The sequence below is a fragment of the Dermacentor silvarum genome, chromosome 8 (genome assembly GCF_013339745.2).
Source record: "Dermacentor silvarum isolate Dsil-2018 chromosome 8, BIME_Dsil_1.4, whole genome shotgun sequence".
Taxonomy (NCBI): domain Eukaryota; kingdom Metazoa; phylum Arthropoda; class Arachnida; order Ixodida; family Ixodidae; genus Dermacentor; species Dermacentor silvarum.
The window spans coordinates 68,516,373-68,539,730 of record NC_051161.1 but is presented as its reverse complement, the minus strand read 5'-3'; the positions used below and the strand labels follow the sequence as shown (position 1 = coordinate 68,539,730).

At 48.1% G+C, this 23,358-nt stretch overlaps 1 protein-coding gene across 1 annotated transcript; it reads right to left on the bottom strand.

The window, feature by feature from the left end:
• On the bottom strand, positions 1 to 22,795 carry LOC119461382 (acetyl-CoA acetyltransferase A, mitochondrial-like). Its single transcript, XM_037722677.2, has 12 exons — positions 22,711 to 22,795; positions 22,458 to 22,575; positions 22,207 to 22,302; positions 14,261 to 14,361; positions 11,418 to 11,510; positions 11,141 to 11,191; positions 9,766 to 9,867; positions 8,490 to 8,634; positions 8,079 to 8,192; positions 7,111 to 7,175; positions 2,445 to 2,602; positions 1 to 165 (listed from the first exon to the last, which is right to left on the bottom strand). Exons 1-12 carry the CDS (start codon positions 22,744 to 22,746, stop codon positions 45 to 47), a joined length of 1,200 nt encoding a protein of 399 aa, XP_037578605.1. The 5' UTR covers positions 22,747 to 22,795; the 3' UTR covers positions 1 to 44.
• Between the last annotated feature and the right edge of the window lie 563 nt (positions 22,796 to 23,358).

The following is a 23,358-nucleotide window of genomic DNA, read 5'->3' as shown; positions in this document are numbered from 1 at the left end:
GTGTCCAGGCACAGGCACGCACAATTTTCTGCTGCGCGGCTGTCTTAGAGCTTCTCAATGATAATGGCGGAACCACCACCGCCTCCGTTGCAGATGCCAGCCAGGCCGTATTGGCCCGATTGGAGATGAAGAGCGAGCCTCCCCGTGATTCGAGCTCCCGACATTCTGCACGTCAACAGTTTTGGTACACAATTAATTATCAGTCGAGTCAACTGCATATATGTTGACGAAAAATAAAATTGGAAAATAGTGCATTCTCTATTAAGAAAAAAACAACAACGGAGAAAGCTCTACCGTAAACGGAACAGGTATATATAGTTGCTCCCAACGCGCGTATCCTAATCGTCAAAGTAATTTTTTTTCAATTTTCATAATAATTACTTAACAAGACAATTAGCGAACGTTTTCAATTAATCGTGAATAGTTGAAGCACAGATAAACTAAACGTAGGAATCATGAGAAACCTGTAAAAAAATTTTCCACTGAGTCTTGCGGTAAAAAGAAATACCAGAAAGAAGAGACAAACCTGCCCGTGGTGATATAAATTTTGGTGTGGATTGGTTTATTTTGAAAATTTGTGAGAAAGTGGGAACACAAGGTAAACTGGTTTGATGGTACATTCACTCTTTGGCACATATTCAGCGACACATGCAGAATGCCAGTAAAACGCAAATAAACGTCTGCGAAGAAAACTTTAGAAACATAACAAAAGACAGGAACAAATGGATTGTGCAGTTTTCATCCCACCTGACATGCAGTTACACCGCAGCTGGAGGAAGATGAATTATATTAAAACATGTTAGGGAGCCTTCATGCACATGCGCACACGCGAGTTTGCGTGTACTTGCATGAAGCCTCCACAAAACATATGGAAAGAGTTAATAAAGTTGTGGCGGAGCTCAGTCGAGATAACGCTTACATATAATGAGAGTACGACACCTCTGATAGAAGAGCACTGACAAGGGAAATAGAATACATCGGAACAGGAGCGGAAACAGAGTTATATGTAGAGGCCGTGAGACAGCGCAGCAAAACAAATTATGATTACCAGCGAGGCAAACTTAGAAAAATGATACGAAAAGACGGGTTCGTTGATGGGATCTGTGAGTGCAGCAGCATGCCATTGTATCGTCGCAGGAGACCGCCACACCTCCCTTATACGAAACAAAAAGGATGATTAAAAAGAGATAGATAGATAGATAGATAGATAGATAGATAGATAGATAGATAGATAGATAGATAGATAGATAGATAGATAGATAGATAGATAGTGTCAACGTTTCACTGTGACTTATAACAACCCATAGCACACAGTGTCGCCTAAGCATTAACTCTCGGAAGTGAGTGAGTGAGTGAATAAACTTTATTGTAAAATAAATTATTGAGCTGGCCTCATGTGAGGCTTATCTATGGTCGGGGCGCCAATTTCAGGGTTCCGCTGGCTTCCGTAAGCCTGTTAGCTCTTCAGACCAGGAGGATCTGGTCCTCTAGGTCTGAGCTGGCCAGCAGTGCCTCCCACTGATCTCTATTTGGATTTGGTATGTGAGGTTCGAAAAGCTCGAGATCAAGTTAAGGACCGCACAAAGAGTGATGGAACGAAAATGTTAGGCCTAATGTTAGGATACAGGAAGAGAGCGGTGTGTATCAGAGGGCAAACGGGGATATAGCCGATATTCTGATTGACATTAAGAGAAAAAAAATGGAGCTGGGCAGGCCATGTAATGCGTAGGATGGATAACTGGTGGACCATTAGAGTTACGGCATGGATACCAAGAGAAGGGAAGCGCAGTCGAGGACGGCCGAAAACTAGGTGGGGTGATGAAGTTAGGAAATTTGCAGGCGCAAGTTGGAATCAGCTAGCGCAAGACATGGGTAATTGGAGGTCGCAGGGATAGGTCAGCACTGCAGGCCTTCGTCCTGCAGTGGACATAAATATAGGCTGATAATGATGGTGTGAGGTTCTGTGTTGTGTGATGTACACTCCCATGTTATGTGCATGGTACAGGGTTGGTGTTGACCTGTACCATGCGCATATGTCTCTAAAGGCTGATGGGTATATCTTGTGTAGTTTATGTAAGCTAACGAAGCTTGCCTGTCAGCAGCCTACGCAGATCGGTGGCCTCTCCAGTCTTTAGTTTTCTGTGGGGTGGTGTGTAGAGCATACGATTCCCTCTATAGTAGTTTAATATAGTTAGAGTTATCGGGATAGATGGGCGTCAAGCCCTCTACAGCGGATGTGTTGAAGGCCCGGTAGTGAACGTATCCTCGGGCCACTCTAATCCGCATGTAGATTCCCTGTAAAGTATTCTTATTTGCAGTGAATAGTTTTGGACTGGACTTTCTCTACTGCCGTCTACAGTCGCAAGAACAGCTTTGCTGTGAAAATAGACAGAGAGAGCGAAAGAGTGGAAGAAAAAAAAAAAGTAAAGGCGAAGTCGACTTACCCGAGCGGATGTCCAAGACTGACTCCGCCTCCATGAATATTGACCTTTGAGTGTTCCAGGCCGAGATGTTTCATGTTGCAAAGCACTGCGGCACTAAAGGCTTCGTTTATCTCGATCATGGACATGTCTTCAAATTTCAAGCCTGCTTGATTCAATGCCTAGTAGAGGTGAAAAAAAAAAAAAGTGAACAGGAGGGGGAACAAAAATGCAAGTTGTGGCAAATAAAAGAAGTCAAAATGCAAGAGCTTTAATTAACTGTACGCGGCTTCACCGTTCGTGCAATAGACGCGCGTGCACACACAAACGTTACAGGCTAAAGGCCAAACTACCCGCACGCGTGCCGACGCGCGAAAGCTCGCCGCCACGCGCAGGACAGATCGTACGTGTCGAAGCGAGTCCAGGATATCTTCTCCAGGCAAATACCGGTGCTCTGGCTGCGACACAAAAATACGAAACGATCTCTTCCAAGGCGAAAATAGTGAGCCAAATGAACGCGCGATGGCGTACGTCTTGTAGGTTCCAACCGCCATTACTCGCGAGGCACAGCGAACGCAATGCGCGTGGGTGCGGGCTCTCGCGTGCCGGCACGCGTACGTGTAGTTTGACCTTAACATCTTCCCCACCAGCCGCGGTCGTTCAGTGACGTACTGCTCCATCGCTCGCATACGGCATACGGGGCGCGGTGACGATTTTATCGCGCTTGCACTTTATACGGAACCTCACGGCGTCGGCGACGGCAGAAGCTTATGAAGCGGGTGTTCTAAGAAAACCATCATGCACTTATATATAGCAAAGCACTTGCTCCGCAGATCCAGGTGGCCTATTAGTTCAGAGAATGCCATTTCTCGTGGCTAATTACTGAGCAGATTTGGGACGTAGATCCAAATCAGCATACAAAGAGAAAATTACGAGAATATACACATAGCAGAATCTTGACAAATATTGGCCAGTTCTGCCACGTTAAAAGCAGGAAAACTGGCACGGGACATAAAGACAGCCTTAAGTATACCCAGTACTTATCGTATAGCTTGAATGTTCTTGGCCAGAACAACTGCAGTCGAACCTCGCTATATCGAACACCGAAACATAGAATTATTGCTCGTATCTAACAGTCGCCTAGTCACCAATAGAGCCACAAGTATTTTAAACTTAACACGTCGAATTTAGTTGGACAAGAAATTAATATATCGAACTCCGCAGCATTGGACTGTCTGCGCTCCGGAGACAGGCGGCAGACTTTCCCGCAACACACGGGTGGATAGCGGTGGCACGAAAGGCCATAAGCGCCTCTCTGAACAAACGTAACAATCCCCACTTTTATAGATGAACTCCGTAAACAACTCAAAGAGGACATAGATACCCACGCAAGGAAGTTAAACGAGACTAGGGAAATTTACATTAGAGAAATAGAAAAATCTGCGAAAGACACATTATAGAGAAATGAAAGAGGCCTAAGACGAGATAAAAGCTGTAAAGCAAGAAACAGCCCAACTAAAAGCGTCGTTAGGGAAGAGTAAGGTTGATAGCGTGCGCCTGCAAGGAGCACCTCACTTTTCTTGAATCTCAATCCTCTAACTCCCTCCCCATTGCCATTCCGCCGTCCGTCAAAATGCTTCATCAGATGAAAACTTCCTTGTCGCAAAAGCTGCAGCAACAGCTACAGTTGCAGGAACACCGTCAGATGCAGCAGATTGGTACGTAAATTCAGCAGCTTCAACTTTTCCTCCAAGAAAAAGTTCAGGAACAACTCGTGTTACGCGAGCAGCTAACGGACAATCTTCCTGCTGATGAAGACTCTGCTGATCGCATGATCAACAGAGTCACCAGTCGCAGACATGGCATGAAGGAAAAAGACCTACGCTTGACTCAGGCGATTATCATCAGTAGAGTCAATTACGCAACACGTTACCTCAGCCTAACATTAACGGAGAGCGCCTAAAATAAGCGTAGTATTATGGAAACCGTACAAACAAGTCCTGAGCCTTCCTCCAGGCACAGGAACAACGAAACTTCTATCCCTGGGCATCGACAACATCTTAGACGAACTAATTGAAGCACACCGACACGCGCAAATCACACACCTCAACATCAGTAGTACAGGCAGAACAACTCTACGAAGATTGCAATACCCAGATGTTACAACGAACAGTCAACGTGCACTCCGCAACTCCCTATACATAAGCAAATAACGGTGGCCCCTATTCCGCGTAACGTGCACCCACTTGGGCAGGAGGGAAGCACGAGCCAAAGCAGAGAAATAGTATACGAGCACTTTCTCCTCTGCTCGCTGGACATATGCGGCCATGCGCCCGAACAGTGAGGGCATGGTAATCAGCGTAGCAGGACGCAGACACTGGCACAACGTTCGTACACAGAACGTCGACGCTGCAGAAGAGGCCGCCATTGCCATCGCCATCTCGGCATCGAGACAGGAAGAGGAAATATACTGTATATTCTCACATATTGTCAATCAGCATGTCGAGCCTACGCGAACCGCCATCCGCATAAAGTAGCATACGATATCCTCAACCGCCTTAACGAAATACCCCGCACCACGATAATCTGGACACCGGGGCATGAAGTCATCAGCGGAAACAATCGTGCACACACGATAGCTCGAGGTCACTGCAACCGGGCACTGCAAGAGACGGCAGATGACCCTACTATACACGCCCTACACACTTACCATGAAATACTTCAACGCCACCTCCTTTTGAGAAGAACGATGCCGCTATTACACCCACTCCTCACTAGAGCTGAAGCCACGTATCGCAGGCAACTCCAGACCAAGACCTATGCTCACTTCACGCCCCTCCACGCGATGTAACCCGCTTCCTGTGAGCACCTTTGTCCTTTCTGTACAGAGCCAGCTATTCTATGCAATACCACATAGGCCTGCCAAAAAGTCTTACAATAAGCCCCCCCCCCCCCCCCCCCCCTGAAACGCTACGCACTAGCAGCGGGTGTTGGTGCTGATCAGCTCGGCATTGGAGGATCCGCGAAAGCTGATCGCCATAGCCAAAAGTGCTGCCGCTCTCATTGGGGCTCTGGTCTGACGGGCTTCATCCACCTCGCGAATGCACCAGTTCTCCGTGCCTGATCAAAAAAGTCGCAGTTCCGCCCGAAAGGCGAAGCAACAATTGCGATAACAAATGAGTAGAGAGCTATACGGAGTAGGAATATTAGTTTTATCGGCTGCATAAACTTGGACACATTCGCTTACTAACTGAATTAACAAGCATTGCGTCAGCGCGCACAAGCAAACATGAACAGATCACACTCGATGACCGCAGACAACCACTGCCAAAACGCTGGTGTGAGCAAGCGCGGCAGCAGCGAGCGAAGGTTCGTGCGTTCTATTGCTTCAACGGAAACTGAGCGGCGAAAGCACAGCGCATACAAAGGTAAGAGCCGTGTGGAGATCGCTTTCAAGATACGGTGCGTGCGACAGCCCGCAGCCGCGCAAAGTACAAGTACTCAGTTGCTGGCAGAGTAGAAACCGCACCCCCTCCCTCCCGCGCTGTCCTTCCCATTTTCCCTCCTTTCGCGTCGGAGATTGAGTTGCCAGTTCCCCTTGCGCCCGGTCGCAAGATACGCATTTGGTGCCGCAGATAAACGTTGCGTCCCCTCCCACCTTCCCATCCCCCCACGGCCTTCGCACGACCGAAGACGTCGCGTTTGCTCTTCGCCGTGCGCTCGCTCTCCGTGAAAGCGCGCGTCGATCGCTCGCATACGGCATACGGGGCGCGGCGACGATTTTATCGCCCTTGGACTTTATACGGAACCTCACGGCGTCGGCAACGGCAGAAACCCGAGGGAGTGTCCATATAATTGCTATGTCAATAAAAAGGTTTCTCTATTTCTCTCTGAACCAGGCGGCATAGCTAATCCGTTGTTTGCGCTTCCGCTCGTAGCACAGACTGACCAGGTGGCATGCAAGCATGTGTGCGTGACACAACGCGTTGGCAAGCTTTATTTTTTTGGCCCCTTGAGTGAAAGATGACTCTTTAATAATAAAAAAAATATTTTGGGAAACACCATTATTTCTGACTCTCGATTATTCGGACATTTACGGACATTGCCCCGGACATTTACGGACATTATTCGGACATTGCCCCGCCGAGTCCGAATTATTGGTCAGTGACCGTTTTTCAAAGAAACAACCTTCACTGCCACACTTTTTCTCGCCTTAACAAACAGTTGAATTGTTCCAAATTGTTGTTCAATCGTGAGCTTCCAGTCCTTAAACCTTCGTGCTTGTTGGCCCATTTCGCGTATAATTTTTATATCTAATTTGGCCATATCGAACTATCTCGCGATAACCACATGCACTGTTCGATATGACGAGATATGTGCCAACTGATGACGTACCACTAGCATATAAATTAAAACGCGAATGAAGAATACTATTTGGACCATCTGTTCCTTGCAATCGTACCACAGTCGGTCATTAATAAGCGTGGAAACCCAAATGCACAATGTGGAGTTAGTATTAAGTGTACTGTTAGAAATGCAGACGAAGCAGGGAACACAAGAAAGCAACCTAGTTCCTCTCGATCTGTTGGCGTTTCAATTTATGCTGACAGTATGTAGGCCAGTGTTTGACAGTAATCTTTGGAGACATCGAAGAAAAAGAAGTGCTTGTGCGTTAAAAAGAAGTGCTCACCTTGGGCATTGCGTATGCTGGGGAAATGCAAAAATGCAATGGTTCCACAGCAGCATCGGCGAAGCCTTAGAACGAAACAAACACAGAGTAGGGCTTACGTTTCATGGTGTGACAAGGACCGTGAAATAAATGTAGCTGCAGTACGTCTACATATTCACAGTTATAGCATCGTTACACGCGTCCAAACTGTACCGACAGCTAACACTTACTGTCAAAAAGAAGTCTTAGTAAGCCAGAAAAAGAGATATTGCCTTTTATTTTACCACTTATAGTTCACAGAGAAAACAAAACACGCATGTAGCAATTCTCTTATGCTTGGACGTGCACAGTGGGGTGCGAGTCTTTATTTAATTGTCGCTTGCCACAGATATAGCGCAGTAAGGCGAATAATGAGCAACTATATAGGATGTCTTCGGCGCGCTGTGACGCCACATTGCTGTACCGCTTATGGCTGGGAGAGGCGTTCACGAACGCTTACTCCTATCGTATGGGAAGGGCCGAGAGCCCGATGTGCGACTACTGCAGGTGTGAGGAAACCATCGAACACCTATTGTGTACCTGTTCTCGCTACGACGTACAACGCCTCTCTCTCTCCAGACAACTTTAAACCGACTGGACTCGAGACCGTTCTCTGAGTCAAGGATACATGGACAGTGGCCACATCCTCCACTGGCGCAAAAAGCGATTCGTGCACTATAGTATACTACTTGAAGTGCACCGGTTTATGAAACCGCTTATAGTGTCCTTGTGCATCATCCCACGTGCACTAAGTGCTCACTCTCTCCCTATTTTCCTGTTTCTATTCCCCCTGTTCCATGAATGCCTGGCTAGCAAACCGGAAACTTGCCGGGTTGACCTCCCTGTTTTTCCTCTCCTTGTTTTCTCTTTCTGCCTCGTGGGCGCGAATAAAAAATTTTAAGAAAATTAGTCGTTCCCTCTATAGAATTGTCCCTCAACAAGTGACTCACCAATGATTCGTGCCAATGGCGTCACTCCAAGCTTTTCTGCCGCTTGGCGAGTCATGAGGACACAAGCTGCCGCTCCGTCGCTCAGTGTGCTTGCGTTGGCCGCTGTGATTGTGCCTGCTTAAGAAAAAAGCAGTATCAATTATGAGGTAGGTCTGTGTTAAGCCCCGTAAGGTATACATACCTACGTTGGTGAACAAAAAAAATTGCTGCAGTCTTATAGTCGAAACCGAGCTCTCTAATCAGTCCCGAAATACTGTTCCTTTTGTCAGTGGATCGTACTCTACGTACGCTACGTATAATCTTAGAATGCGCCGAGTAAATATTGATACCTATGCCACCTTAAATTCGCTTCAATCCAAGCAGAGACGAGTCAAAAACTCAAGTTTCGATAAGCAAAGAGTCAACCTCCACCTTCTTTGTCGAATGCTGGTGAAATCTTTCTGAGCTTCTCGAAGTCGGCGCACTTGTATTCCTCGTCCTCGGCCACCACCACGGCTGGCTTGCCACGCTTTCCAGGGATGGTCACGGGAACGATCTCGGAGGCCAGCACCCCGTCCTGACCATCAGGCGACGAGGAGAGTCAAGTAACGAAGATAAAGAGGTTGGTGCATACATTCATGAAGGAAAGAAAGTAAACTAGGAAGGAGCATAACGTCAGGCATCCAGCTTTCGTAAGCCAACTCTCCGTGAAGCTGTGCCTTTCACTTATTTCACTTCAAAAAGTCGGCCCAACACGTGACGTAACCTGCGATCGGCGCTTAGCTGTGCTTACAGCTACAGTGTGCTTAGTTACCGGTAGGTTTTATTGACATGCACTTGTTGGAGTGAATTGCTAACCGCCCTGTGCAAGTTTTTTTTTTTTTTTCACAATACGCTTGTGCAACTTCGGTCATTTATTGGGACGTGTACATTTATCACCTTTGTTGCCGCTCCATCTTGTTGCACCCGTTGTCTTTTCGGAAGAGCGTGCGCTGAGCAGGGCTAGCGCCTCCGGCCGTGGAAGGCCCTAAAGCTTACCGCTACATAATCACGTGTTGAACCGACCCTTTGCGATATGAATTCAAATCACGTTACGCTCCATCCTGGTTCTTTCCTTCATCCATGCATACAGTGCGCGATTAGGAGAGCTCTAGATACTTATGTTTTACGATAAAGAACAAACATAGTTAAGACGGGTAGAATATTCGCTTTAATTTAGATGTAAAATGTTGATTACTTCAGTGGCTTAAACAAACCGCCCAGAGACCTCTATTTCTTTCACTTCGCGCGTGATCTGTGGCACCGCTAACGTCACAGGGGTGAAGTTCCAGACATTACAAATTCCACCATATTGAAAAATTCAGTGTATATAGATATCTGCTCAGTTATGATTACCTCACAGGGCTGCTACGGCCTCTCTGATTGGCTCAAGAACGGCAATATGGAAGAATTCGACAACTTGGCGTAATTTTAGTGTCCAGGATAGCAACCCTGGATTTTATTATATATTTTACGCCGTATTGCCTGTTATTGCGCGAGAAAAATTCCCGAAGGACGCTGGGTTAAGTCATTAGTCGTCCATTCACGCTTCAATTGAACCCTTCTCTGTCAATAAACCCGGAACTATTCCTGAGCAGAAGCGGCTAACACCAGGGATGTCACGGGAACGTCACGCGCGAACTTCGTGGCTTGCCTTTACGTATTTTACCTTCGCTGCTTTGGTGCTTCTCTTGTAGCTTTCAATGGCGAAATCATCCTGGTCTTCCCTGGAAACTGCATACTTCTTGGCGGTATGCTCGGTACAGGCACCCTGAAAAACCAAGATGACAGTGAGAAGGCACAATGCAATAGACACTGCAAAATCGGGACAAAATGCGAGGATTTACAGGACGCACTGCGGCGCACACCTTAAACTGGCGCGTTATACAACAATCTCTCCTTCGCGTGAATCAACTTGCAGAGTAACCACGGGCCCCGGCTTTTGCGTATCACAGTCACGCAATACCTTTTAAGGATAATAAATATAAGAAATTGACAGTCACTTTAGCATATAGGTATGCTATCTATAGGTATCTATGCTAGGTATAGGTATGCTATTATAAGTGTGCTATCGCACACTTATAATGCGATGATTGTGACGTTTCGACTGCTGCGCGCGCATGCGTCACTGCCACTTATCAGAGTGACGTTTCCACGCTCCGTATGCCTCTTACAAACTTGCAATTTGGTGCGCACATGGTGACGCGTTCACTCTGCACACTTCCGAGTTTTCTGTTAGCATATGTGCTAAAGAGGATGAACGCGAAAGCCTGCCCGCTCATGAGACATTCATTACATTATTTGACATTTTCATTCTACTGCGTTGTTACTTCCTATTGTTTTCTCCCACCAAAATTTGAAGGTTCGAGCGCCTTAATCAAATTAATCTTATTTTACAGCAAATGTCAATTAAATTCCTTGGAGTGTGGGTTTGACTCCAACCAAAGGTCGGTGGTTCGACTGGTTCGAGTGCCTTAATTATTTCAGCCTTAATTAACACCAAAGGTGGAGGGGTCGACTCTCAACCTTCACAATGTCAATTGGAATCCAACTTGTAGATATGGCCGGTTCGCCCATATCTCCAAGTGGGTTCGACTCCCACCAAAGGCCGTGGGTTCGAGTATCTGTCTTCATTAACTGAGCCTTAATTAGTTTTGCATTAATTAACACCACAGGTCGTGCTGACGCTTCTTCTTCGCCTCGGCTTCACGCTTTCTTATAAAGAAATTGATGGCCTAATCGCCCTATTTAACACCAAAGGTCATGGATTCGACTCACACCAAAGGGCGAGAGTTCAACTCCCACCAAAGCTCGTGGGTCTTTATTAAATTCGCCTTAATTAACACCGCAGGTAGTGCGTTCGATCGACTCCCCGTGAATTTTTGTGCCATAAATTTTGGCGCCATAACGCCGGACGGCGTAACGCCGAACATCGTATTTTTCGTCCCATGAGCCGTCTAAAGCTTTCGCCTGAATAACTCGCGAATATAGTCATGTGACGTCGTTACGTACTACGCAGAAGAAAAGTGTGAAAGAAGGCATACCACATGGATCTTGTGGTAGACATCGGTCAAGCCATCGGTCAATATGCCGTCCTGAAAACAATGCTATATTAGTCTAACGAAGAGTGGTGGGCTACTACAACACACAACGACGAACGGACAAACAATCATGTACCAACATTCGCCCTATATACCTCCCTGCTCCAACATTCATATAAACGAACAGGCATGCGCATAATGACTGAGTTGATTGATTTACTTTGTGCGAAACGTTAAAAAGTTTCAATTACACCGCAAAGACGTTAAGAAGTTTACTCGCCTGTAGCTGAACTCCACCGTACGGTGTTTCGCCTCTGTTCAAGTAGTACGGGACATTGGACATGCTTTCCATTCCTCCGGCCACCACAACCTCCTGCATAAAAAAATAATAAAAATAATATCGTTTCAGAAGACGACAGTGCCCTGCACCTGCAACAAAATCCTTGTTCTCAACAACAACAACAATAAATAAAAAAAGAAATCTAGACCAGAACTTAGTACCACTAACTCTCTAAGTGTGCGAGAGCACACTTATAATGCGATGATTGTGACGTTTCGACTGCTGCGCGCGCATGCGTCACTGCCACTTATCAGAGGGACGTTTCCACGTTCCGTATGCCTCTTACAAACTTGCAATTTGGTGCGTACATTGTGGCGCGCTCACTCTGCACACTTCCGAGTTTTCTGCTGGACACCTCCAAAGTGGGTGAAGCGCGCCCATAATGCTGCAATGAAATGCCTTACCGATGATGAAATCGAATGCCAGTCTTCCAGCACAGCAGCTTAATTCTCTATAACCACGGCCGCTCAATGGAAGCTCTTCCATCGGGACACGATAGCTCTTCTGCTTTTCGTGAGCCAAAGTCGCTATTTGAAACGCATGCCGCATGCATCACGTGGCAGTGATGCATGCGCTTTGAGACGCTGTGCTGGACTGCACTGCCTTCGCGATCGGTCCATGTTTCATGTTTGATATCTCCAAAATGGGTGAAGCCCGCCTATAATGCTATCGCATTAAAAATATATATATATGCAGCTCTTGTGGTTACATCGTTCCTATTTCCCAACACACATACGCGTATGTTTACTTTTCACGTTCATTTGAGCCCGTATTCACAAAAAAAAAAAAAAAAAAGCTCTCCCACTAGAATTATTCGCTACAGCAAATTCCATACTATCCTGATGGTTGACATATTCTTAGCGAAGGTGGTCGAAAGAGAAAAAATAATTTAGGCCGAGACACTTAAGATTGCTTGCGTGTGGGAATGCGAAATCATTATAGCGTTTGTAGAGCTCGGAACGTCATGAACTTTGCAATAAGCGCGAATCTCCTTGTAGTTTTCAGCGCGTAATTTACGCAAGATGTTTTTGTTGTAGTTCCTGTTTCTTTAGTGCGTGTCCTTTGTGGACAAGAGAAGGAAAAGGTTTGTGCGTCAGTCGCACGTATGAGTTGAGTTTTGACCGCAAAGTGAGAGCGACTCTGATAGTACATCCGTGAAGCCAACGAGGGTCTCAGTGGCACTTGTGCGTGCATTAATAACGGATGTAGAGTACGAACAGACTGTTCATGGCGTTTGTGCAGTGCATGATAGTTTAATTCATCAATTATTTTGAGCATTTTCGAATATTCTACCTTCGCTCACTGCAGCACGACGATCTGGTTTTGTTGAACTCAGAGGCACATGAGAGCTCGCTTTGGCGGGACTAAATTTTGGGTCCAAATTATTAGGTCAAGCGAAGCCTGGTGGATTTGAGTGGATTTCGGGCGCCTGAGCGCCATGTGGTGCTTTGTCACAGGGAATGACTCTTCTGTATCGCATGTTGCGAGAAAGCCGTGAATCCTGCTCTAATATCCAAATTGTGGGCTTCAGCGAAGGTTTAGTGATTTGATGGCTGCTTTGGTGCTATTATTAGATAAGGACAGGTGCGGTGATTTGTTCGCTAGACCCGATGGCTCTCGAGCATGGCGTTTTCCTGTTCCCTGCGGTCGTGTGCGTGCTTATGTGTTCCCAGGGAGAAAGCCACAGCGAAGTTAATGCGGGGACGTCAAGCTCGAGTGCGTCATCGGCCATTATTTCGAGAACAAACCCCGAGGTTGCGACTGAATCTCGACGCTTCGGGCAACCTGACAGCTGGTCACCCTCAGGTCGAATCTCCCGGCGGCGGAGGAGTCTGTTACGTCTAAAGCTGGAAACGTGCATTCTTTGGGTGTTGCCCCGCGAGGCAGCCCCAATTCATCAGCGAAGTCCAGACGGTGACGGTGCCCGACACCGACCGTGACAAGCTGACCGTCTCGGAGATGCCACGGATTGATGCGAGGGGCCAACTTCGTGGAATTACTACCGTGGGAACGGTGACAATCTCGGTTTCCCAGATGGCCACGCAGTCGAGGCAAATGCGAGGGGAAGGGTGCAACATTAGAGGCGGAGTTCTGCGAACAATACGACCCCTCTGATTGGCCGCACCAAGGTCATCAGCGCTAGTTGTGTCAACTAGAGAAGGCGGCTGTTTTATAAGTGGACACCTTGGGTGCAGTGGAGTGCATGTCCTGACCTGTACTGATATGTGCTCAGACATGTAGTGAGCTGAGACATTCAAAGTGCTCCCCCATGGAGTGGGCTTCCATCTTTGGAGCCACAGTAAATATATAGAATAAACCCTTTTTCTCTCGCTCTTACTCCTGGACGCACTCATCCCTATGGCTGAAGGATCACCGGCCTAAACGCTACCCCGAGTCCCAACACCGGCGGCTTAACTCGCCGAGAGGAGGTTGCGCTTAGGAGGATCCACGTGGGCGCCGCCTTGACTCCTGCAATCCAGACCACTTGGACGTACGTCCGGTGTACCTCCCCCACTGGTCTGCCCCTTCTGCACTGCCCCAGCCACAGCGGAAACGCTGGATCACCTCCTGGGGACCTGTCCGAGCCTTCACGAGGCCCGCACCCGCCACGTGCGCGGCCGTGGCTACCACCCAGGTCGACTACCTGACCTAACACGCTGGACGCACGGACCCTTGTACCGGCCGCTCCTGGACTTCATCCAGGAAACACAGTTACATCTTTTTATTTAATTTAAGCCGTAGGGCATACTGGCGCCCAAAAAAAAAATAACAACAGGCCTCACCTGAGAGCCACACATGAGGCTTTGGGCGGCGAGCATGATGGCCTTCATACCCGAAGCACAGACCTTGTTGATAGTGGTGCACGGAACCGACTCTAGAAGGCCTGAAAAAATTTTTGAAATCAAGTAAGGTATTTCATAACGCGTTATACTGGTTGTCATTTCTGCGAAATGACGAAGGAAGTAAGGTGTTGAAAAATTAGTCGCTTTCACTGTGCTAGAACCACGATATGACTCTGAGGCACGCCGTACAGGGGGGACACAGGATTAATTTTGATCACCTGGTGTTCTTTAGCGTGCCCTTAAATCGAAGCATACGAGCCCTTTTACATTTGGCCCCCGTCGAAATGCGGCACAGCCACGGCTGGGATCGAAGCCGTAGCTTAGCAACGCAACGCTGTAGTTACTAAGCTACAGCAACGGGTGAAGTAAGCTGTGCAAAGTATATCCTTTTTCAACACGCTTAGCCGTATTAACGTTGGTGCGACGTACTTGCTGTAACAAACAACTAAGGGTGGCACAGCAACATGGGATAAACGTTTACACGTTTATACCATTCTGTCTCACATAGCGAAAACAAATTTAAACGCTAAGCGATGGCAAGCCACAATCACGAACCCACTGACCTGGCGCTCAGCCGCAGTATGCGGAGCCACTTTGCGCTCAACTATACGAAGTCCCGAAGAGGGAGAAAAAAAAACACTGATAAGAATTGGAGTTTCTCGCAAGTTATACATTCACACGCCTGTCATGCTACTCCAGACGATTAGAGAGAAATAAAGAATAAAAAAAATTCGGCGGCCCTTCCACTCCGATGGTTAACCAGGGAAGCTGAAACGTGCGGCCCCGGTGTTTATCACTTGGTTAATCCCGAGGGTTCATTAAAGTATTTATCAATTATGAGGTTACGTTCCGCTGCGACGGAGAGAACGACGTCACTACGGTATGCCCGCAGTCCGCCGTTGTCGCTCGCGTTCTCGAGTTTCTCGGCGGCGTGGTTAGCAGCATTCGCCCGCCCATTGCCACTTGCGATTCTTCGAACTTAAATTGCTTCAAAATTAAATCTGTCCGTTACGTAAGACAATGAATGGCTCATACCCCCTCAATGAATGAAAAACTTTATTTCATGCCCCCGGGCCGGATGGTATTTCCAACCGCCTCCTTCGCAACCTGGATGATAAGTCTATCACGAAGTTGACGGAAGAAATCAACAGGATATGGGAATCGGGCACGGTTCCTGAGTCCTGGAAGACTGCTTCGGTGGTCCTCATACCTAAGCCAGGGAAACCTCTAGCTCCGGAAAACCTGCGCCCGATCTCGCTCACCTCTTGTGCGGGTAAGGTTGCAGAACACGCTATTCTCAATAGGATTTCAAAGTATATCGAGTGCCGGGAAATATTTCCCTACAATATGGTAGGCTTCAGACCCGCACTCTCCACACAAGATGTGATGCTTCTCATCAAACGCCAAATTATCGACCGCAGGACTAGAGATATTAGGGGAATACTCGCCCTGGATCTGGCTAAAGCATTTGACAACATCTCACATAGATTCATACTTGAGGCGGTCTCGGAGCTAAATTTGGGACGGAGATTCCACACATATGTTAGATCCTTTCTTAAGGATAGAGTTGCTACCATCAAAATTGGGCAAATTAAATCTGATGAGTTTGAGTTGGGGGCAAGAGGGACCCCGCAAGGGGCAGTAATCTCCCCTCTCTTATTTAATATTGCCATGACGGGACTCTCGGAGCGCCTATCCTCCGTGCAAAACATTGGCCATGCTTTATACGCAGACGACATTACGATTTGGTGTCCTGGTGGATCAGACGCGGACGTTGAACAGGCGCTACAAGAAGCACTAAATGTAACGGAAGAATTCTTAACTGAAACAGGGCTCAGCCTCTCACCTACCAAGTCTGAGTTATTGCTGTACAGGCCGGCGATACAGGGCGTTAGGGGTTTGGTTCCGATGGAACTGATACCTATTGCCTTACACACGAAGGATGGACAGGCTATTCCTCGAGTCAACTCGATCAGGATACTGGGGCTGTTACTGGACGCCAGAGGCTGTAATGCAAAGACAATTGCCCACATCACCTCCAAAACGGACAGTATGCTCCGGCTCATCTCTAGAGTCTCGAATAGAAAAAGGGGACTCGGAGAGGACAATCTTCTCAGGATATATCACGCGTTCTTGATGAGTCACATAATTTATGTGGCATCTGCACTAAATTGGACTAAGACAGAAAGGAACAAAATAGACACGCTCATGCGCAAGAGCATTAAAAGAGTACTGGGATTACCAGTCACCACTAGTACAGAGAAGCTTATGCAGCTGGGCAAGCATAATACCGTCTCGGAGGTGATAGAGGCCCAAAGAACAGCACAAATTGTCAGGCTATCTACATTCAAAGCCGGAAGACGTTTACTAGACTCAGTCAACTTAGCTCCAAGCTTAATCAACGACCATGATGAATCACTCTTGGAAGCAATCCGGGCATCATTCGCTGTTAGTCCTTTTCCTAGGAATGTTCACAGACAGTATAACGTTGGGCGACGCAAGGCTCGCGCCCGGGCTATTTTAAAAACAGTCGCAGATAGCCCAAGCTTGGCAGCATTCGTAGATGCGGCCCAATATGGACAGACCAGCAACTTTGTTTCGGCAGTAGTTGATACGAACGGTACACTCATCAACGCGGCTTCTGTCCGTCATATCTCCATCGATGTAGCAGAACAGATAGCTTTGGCAATGAGGGACCCTGTGCGTCCCAATATATACACAGACTCTTGTGCGGCGATACGTGCCTTTGCATCGGGTTCCATCTCCCGAGAGGCTGCGGCCATCCTCAGAAATAGGGTGGTACTGGTTTTCATTCCATTACGTGGTTTCCAGCCCACATGGGTCCGAATATTTTTATAAAACTCCCAAACCCCAATGAGCTTGCTCATAACCGTGCGCGAGATCTCACCCGCCGCGGCGGTATGGAAGCTTTTGGGATGCCGGACGAAATTAAGCACAGCGACTCATTACTTACATTCCACGAAATAGTTTCTCATTAACAGTTAGAGCGGATGAGTTTTCCACTACCTCATCCTAAGCTTAGCATGTCTCAATCGTCGACTTTTAGAATGCTCCAAACGGGGTCCTTTCCTTCGAGGGGCTTTCTAAGTCGCATCGACTCAAATATAGAACCACACTGTCCAGATTATGGTGTGCATTTCTGTACATTGGCTCACATGCTCTGGCAATGCCCTGCGTTACGTAACGCACCGTTAAACAAAGAAGCGGACTGGGACAATGCCCTTAAAAGCAGCGTGCTCTCAGTACAACTCCAGGCTGTCCAGAGGGCCTGCGAAAGGGCGGAGGACCAAGGTCTTCCTGCCCCTACGTGGACGCGGCCAGCGATTACTTCGGACTTCCCACAGGGGGTCCACACGTAGTTCCTCAGGACCAAATAAAGTTCATGTCTGTCTGTCTGTCATGAACTTTTCAGCGCATGCGCCGGATGGAAGTGGTTCCCACTTCACGGGAATCCATATGCTGTTCTCGCCGCCTGGCTCCTGGTTACGAGCCAAAGCTGGTCTTCCAGGGTGGGGCTGGACAGCAAGATCTTCCATCACTCTCTAAGGGGTTGGATGGGTAGGGGGATCATGTTGGGGTTTGTATTGGTGAGGAGTGGTGGGTGTTGTTGGCTAAATTTACATTCTACTATCATGGGTTGGAGAGTACCTGACTCGTGACACACGGGGCATTCTTGCCCGTACTGGCTCGGGTGCATGCGGTTTAGTAATCGGGGGTGGAGAAACGACTCTGTCTGGATCTGCCTAAATGTTGTCTGCTGCTCCCTCGTTAACTTGAAGTGTGGCTCGGGGCAGCTCTGTCTCCCGTTTCTGTAATATTCCCCTATGTCTTTGCACGTGACCAGTGGTTGGCTCTTTGCGTTCTCCTCTTCCCTCTCCGCGGCTGCGGCTCGGTGTGATAGCGCTCGGGCCTGCTGGTGGGCAAACTCATTTCCCTCCACTGCAGAATGGGCCGGAACCCAGATTAGATCTCCTCCCCTTTCCGGGGTTCCTTTGAGCGCCCGAAGCACAAACCGGGACACCCAGCCCGACTGGAAGCTTCTATACGCTTGTTGTGAGTCTGTGACCACTCTGGTCCTGCCTTGTATAGTGAGGGCCAGGGCAATTGCCAGCTCTTCTGCTTCGTCGATGTCGTTGGTTTTTAGCGTCGCGCACGTTAGCAGCTTTTCTTTGGTTGTCACCGTTACGGTCGCCCAGCTTTTTCCTCTGTCTTTGGAGGCGTCTGTGAAGATTACCCCCTTCTGCCCAGCCAGCAGCCTGTTGTAAGCTTTTGCTCTGGCCTCCCGTCTGCCGCTGTGGTGTGCTGGGCTCATGTTCTTGGGGAGTGGTTTCACCTTGATGGCTTCTAGCCAGACGTCTGGTAGTTGTCCTCGCTCCGTCTGTCTCGTCTCTTCCCAGTCGATCTTCTTCAGGACTCTTCTGCCGGCCGGCCTTCGTTTGACTTTGGCGATGCTTCTGGCTGGAGAGGTGGCCCTCGATCAGTTCGTCCACCGTGTTATGCAGGCCCAACCTCATGAGTTTGTCCGTGGAGGCACTCATCGGGACTCCGATGGCTTGCTTGATTGCTTTTCGGATCATCACGTCGATCTGGTTCCTTTCGACCGTGCTCAGCAGGAGATACGGTGCCACGAACGTAATTCGGGAAATCACGAAGGCCTGTACGAGCCTCAGGGTGTCGTTCTCTTTCATTCCTCTGCGTCTCCTCGCCACTCTGCGGAGCATGTGCAGTACTTGCTCCGTCGTGTGCTTTAGCTTTCTCACAGACGCCTCCGCCTTGTTGTTTGCTTGTATCACCAGTCCCAGGATCTTGACACTGGGGCCCGGCAAAATGTCTTCTCCGTCTAGCACCACTCTAATATCTTCCTTGAGAAATGGCTCATACCCCCGTAAACGCTGCCTCCCTATTACGACGACAGAAAAGAAGTGAACGCTGGAATGATGAGCGGCAACGCAGCCAGCTGTGGAAGAAGACGACGACGATGAACGCAGGAGCAGCGGCACGAGCGCGAGCACCTGCGCAATCCGAGGGGCGCCAACGAGCCAACTACGGAAGAAGACGACGATGCTCGAGCCAATGCTCATGATGATAGTTTTCTATACACAGGTGATTTCGCCTAGCCATATACGATTTCGCCTAGACATATAAAGCTTCACTTTAAAACAAAGACAGAAAATAACACATTAGCTTTCTTTATTTTCCCTGAAGACTCTTGGCTCTTTGCATGGAAAATAGGGTTCTGCATACATATTAATCTGAATGTCTGTCCGTAGTCGTAGTGTCAAGCTTGCCTCGCTCACAGGCAAGAAATTGACATCCCCCCCCCCCCCCGCCCCCCCCCCCCCCCTTTCGAACCAGTATATTTACTTTCCTTATTCCAATCTTGCCAGACCTTGACCAAGAACTTGACCTGCCCGAGACCTTGATCTGCCCGAGCCCTTGATATTTGCACTATACCGGGTGTTAAAAATTAAGCTTCACAGAATTTTTAAAAACGGCCTGTGGCAGGTAACATAATTCTTATCGTTGAGCTGGGTTGTTTGAAGAGGCGGACATTAGTAGCACGAGAAATCGAAACACGCATTCAACTAATCAACAAAAATTTACCAATGAACATCTTAGTTAATTACTTTACGACACAGATTGCAATTTACGAGTTGTAGCCGCTGAGTTTGCAACACGCATCCACTTGAAATGAATTTTCAGGATGACAACAGTTTCGAGATATTATTTCGCAAAGTGTGGGACGAAATACATTGGCGTTCCAGTTACTTTTGTGCTTCAATGTATAAAACAGCATTTTGGCAAAAAAGTAAATAGAATGAATAAAAGTGCATTTTTACTACGAGTTTGATGGCGCATATCTCCCAACTGGGGTCATTCTGGAAATTAATTCCAAGTGGATATGCCTGACAAGCTCACCGGTTACAATTCGTAAATTGCAATATGTGTCGTAAAGTAATTAACTAAAAAGTTCATCAGTCAATTTTCTGTTAATTAGTTGAATATGTGTTTCGATTTCTCGTGTCCACCTCTTCGTCCTCCTCTTTGAATAACCCAGCTCAACGATAAGAATTATGCTACCAGCCACAGGCGAATATTAAAAATTCCGTGAAGCTTAATTTTGAACACCCGGTGTAAAACAACCTATATGCAGGGTGTTTCAGCTAAATTGGGCCAAGTATTAAATAACACACACAGGAGAGACTTTCCTCTTCCTCACAAGAAGTTAAATAGAGCGCAGGCATTGACCCTCAGATTATTGCAAACAGGCTCGTATCCCCGCTTTATTACACAAGCTGCTCGAAGCCCGGCTTTATTACACAAGCTTTATCCCGACACTTTTGCCAGTTGTTCTTGCAGGCACTGCAATGACTTCGCTAGCTTAGACCATATGCTTTGGCGTTGCCCCTCGTTGCGAGGCACGGAACAAAAAAATCTCACAGTTTCGCCCTAAGGGCGAAGCAATGAATGCGATAGCAACACAGCAATGTCATACAGTAAGATGAGCGGCTTTGGTAGCAATATGAATTGTAGTAAACATGAGCTGATTAAGTAAGCAGGTGTGCTGCGGCGTAAGTAGACCGACATGAAGAGAGACTCGATGACCACGAGAAGGCGCGTGTGAAACGGTGGTGTTGATGAGAAGCGCTTCCCGTGGGCAGCGTGTGCGAAGGGACACACCTGTAGCGCTGCACTGCCGATCCGGGCAGCATTACATGTGTAGCGTGCGTTGGAAAATGTGGCCCGACTATTACTAACTGTATGAACAAGCGTGGTGTGAGCGCGCACAAACAAACATGAATAGATCATACTGAATGACTGCAGACAACGACTGTCAAAACGCTGGCAGCAAGCGCATACGCTGCAGCGGGCGTAGGTACGTGCGGTCTATCGCTTCAACAGAAACTGAGCGGCGAATGCACAGTGCATAAAGGTCAGAGCCGTGTGGAGATAAGAGACGGTGCGGGTGAGCGACGAGCGCGGTTGTTGGCAGAGTAGAAGTGCCCCCCCCCCCCCCCCCCCCGCTCCCTCCGGCGCTGGCTTCCCGCTTCCTTGCTTGCGCGAGGGAGATTGAGTGCGTTCGCTCTCCGTGATAGCGCGCGTCCACGCACGCTTCCTCTCGGGCATACGGCGCGCGGCGAAGATTTTATCTATACGGAACCTCACGGCGACGGCGACGCCGACGGCAGAAATCCGGTTGAAGTGTCCATATAATTGCTATCGCAATAATAAATGAGGACAAGTGGCTCTCCGCTATCAAGATCCCCGATGCCGGGGCGCAACTGCCGCAGCGCGTTGATTGGTCTTCGCTCATCGAGAGGAGGCCGGACTTCGGCACTTCGGGTTGTCGCCTCTCTCAGCGTTCAGTTAAACAGTGCTTGCGTGTAGGCTCCCTACTCAGCGTTGGCGCCGAGCGACGCCGAGTGACGCCGGTTGACGAAACGTCTCGAAACGCCGGCAAAAACGTTGAATGTGGGCCGGCCTTAAGAGAGAGAGAAATCACAAGGGAAAGGTAGGGAGGTTAAGCAAACTGAGCCCGGTTGACTACCCTGCACGGGAGAAGGGGGGAAAAGGGACTGAAACAGGAGAGGGAAGGAGGAATACTTTGCGCACGCACGCACGCACACACGCACACACACACACACGCACACACACGCACGCACGCACACACACACGGTGTGTGTGTGTGTGTTCCAAAGAGTTCAGTTCGTCGTTCAGTTCCAACAAGGGAGTTCAGTTCATTGCAAGTGGTCATACAGTAGAGAAGTAAAAGAGGTTGTCAGCCTCCTCTACCTAGTTTGGCAAGTGGGGGAGTCATAGCATAGACGAATCACCGAACCATCTGGCTATCCAGTGAGTCTTACCTGCTCCCAGCGCTGCCTGCCTCGCTGGATTCATGCCGACTCCAGCGGGAAGAACGTGGCCCATGAACACTTCCTGCACGCGTTCGCACGAAATGCCTGCAAACCATGAAGCCGACGCCACGCAGGGCAGCTTACTTGTGGGCGGGTGGCAAAACGAACGTTTGTCACTAAGTGTAATCATTAGGACTATCACTGGGATCGTCATCATCATGATCATCATAATTATAATCACAATCAGCTGCATTTCTCACCCGCTCTCTTGACAGCTGCCTTTATGGCGATTGAACCAAGTTCCGTCACTGGCATGGAGGCCAGAGAACTCCGAAAGGAACCGATAGGTGTCCTTGCAAACGAGGCTATCACGACCTCCTGAGGAAAAGGAGGGAAAAAGAAAGACTGAGAAAAAGAAGTGCTTGCGAATTAAGGCAGAATCGATCTGGGCATACGAAGATAGTATCTTTCGCACAGTGTTACGCCTACGAGCGTCTCATGGTGCGTACTTACATTCAAACCGGAACGACCGCTTTCTTTGGTTTCCATCCTGTACAGGAGGGGTGGTGGGGGGTCCTCAATGTCTGCAACGATTGGAGAGAAGTAATAACCTGTACGGGTTTGACCATTATGTGCACATTTAACATTCACTGACACTTTAGCCTAATTTGATGCATGAAGGAAATGCCCTATGTGCAACGTTGCGAATCACGTTAAGTACTGAGTAACAGTTAACTTAAATAGCATGCACTCGGCAGAGGTCGGTGCGTTTTTGGGTATACGCGGTAGGGTTCGTCAAAATCTGTTATATGCCAAATTTTTCGGTAAAACTCAGCAGTTCAAAGACGTCGGTTTAGTTTCACAGAGTACATCTGCTAAGCTGAACTACCGAAGGGACTTGATGCTCACTTTTATTGTGTATACTGCATGTATTTGAGGATTCGTGACACCTTGCACGACGTTAACTTCTTGCAAGGTGTCTAGCCCAGCGCAACGTGTTAACAGATTGAACGTTGCCACCGTTTGACATTAGGTAAAACTGTATAACCGAGAGACTTCGTTTCACTGGTATACTTTTACGTTAAGTCACACGCACATTGCATGCTTTACGAGCAGACAAATAATGAAAGATTCGATCGATACGGGCGCTTTGCTGCTAGG

Bases quoted from the DNA above. Each gene is read 5' to 3' on its own strand.
- LOC119461382 (XM_037722677.2), bottom strand. From the start codon at position 22,746: ATGGAAACCAAAGAAAGCGGTCGTTCCGGTTTGAAT. The intron at 8,635-9,765 runs GTAAAATACGTA...CCTGATGGTCAG, and splicing joins GAAGCACCAAAGCAGCGAAG to GACGGGGTGCTGGCCTCCGA. The intron at 2,603-7,110 runs GTGAGCACTTCT...CACCTCTACTAG, and splicing joins CAGCATACGCAATGCCCAAG to GCATTGAATCAAGCAGGCTT.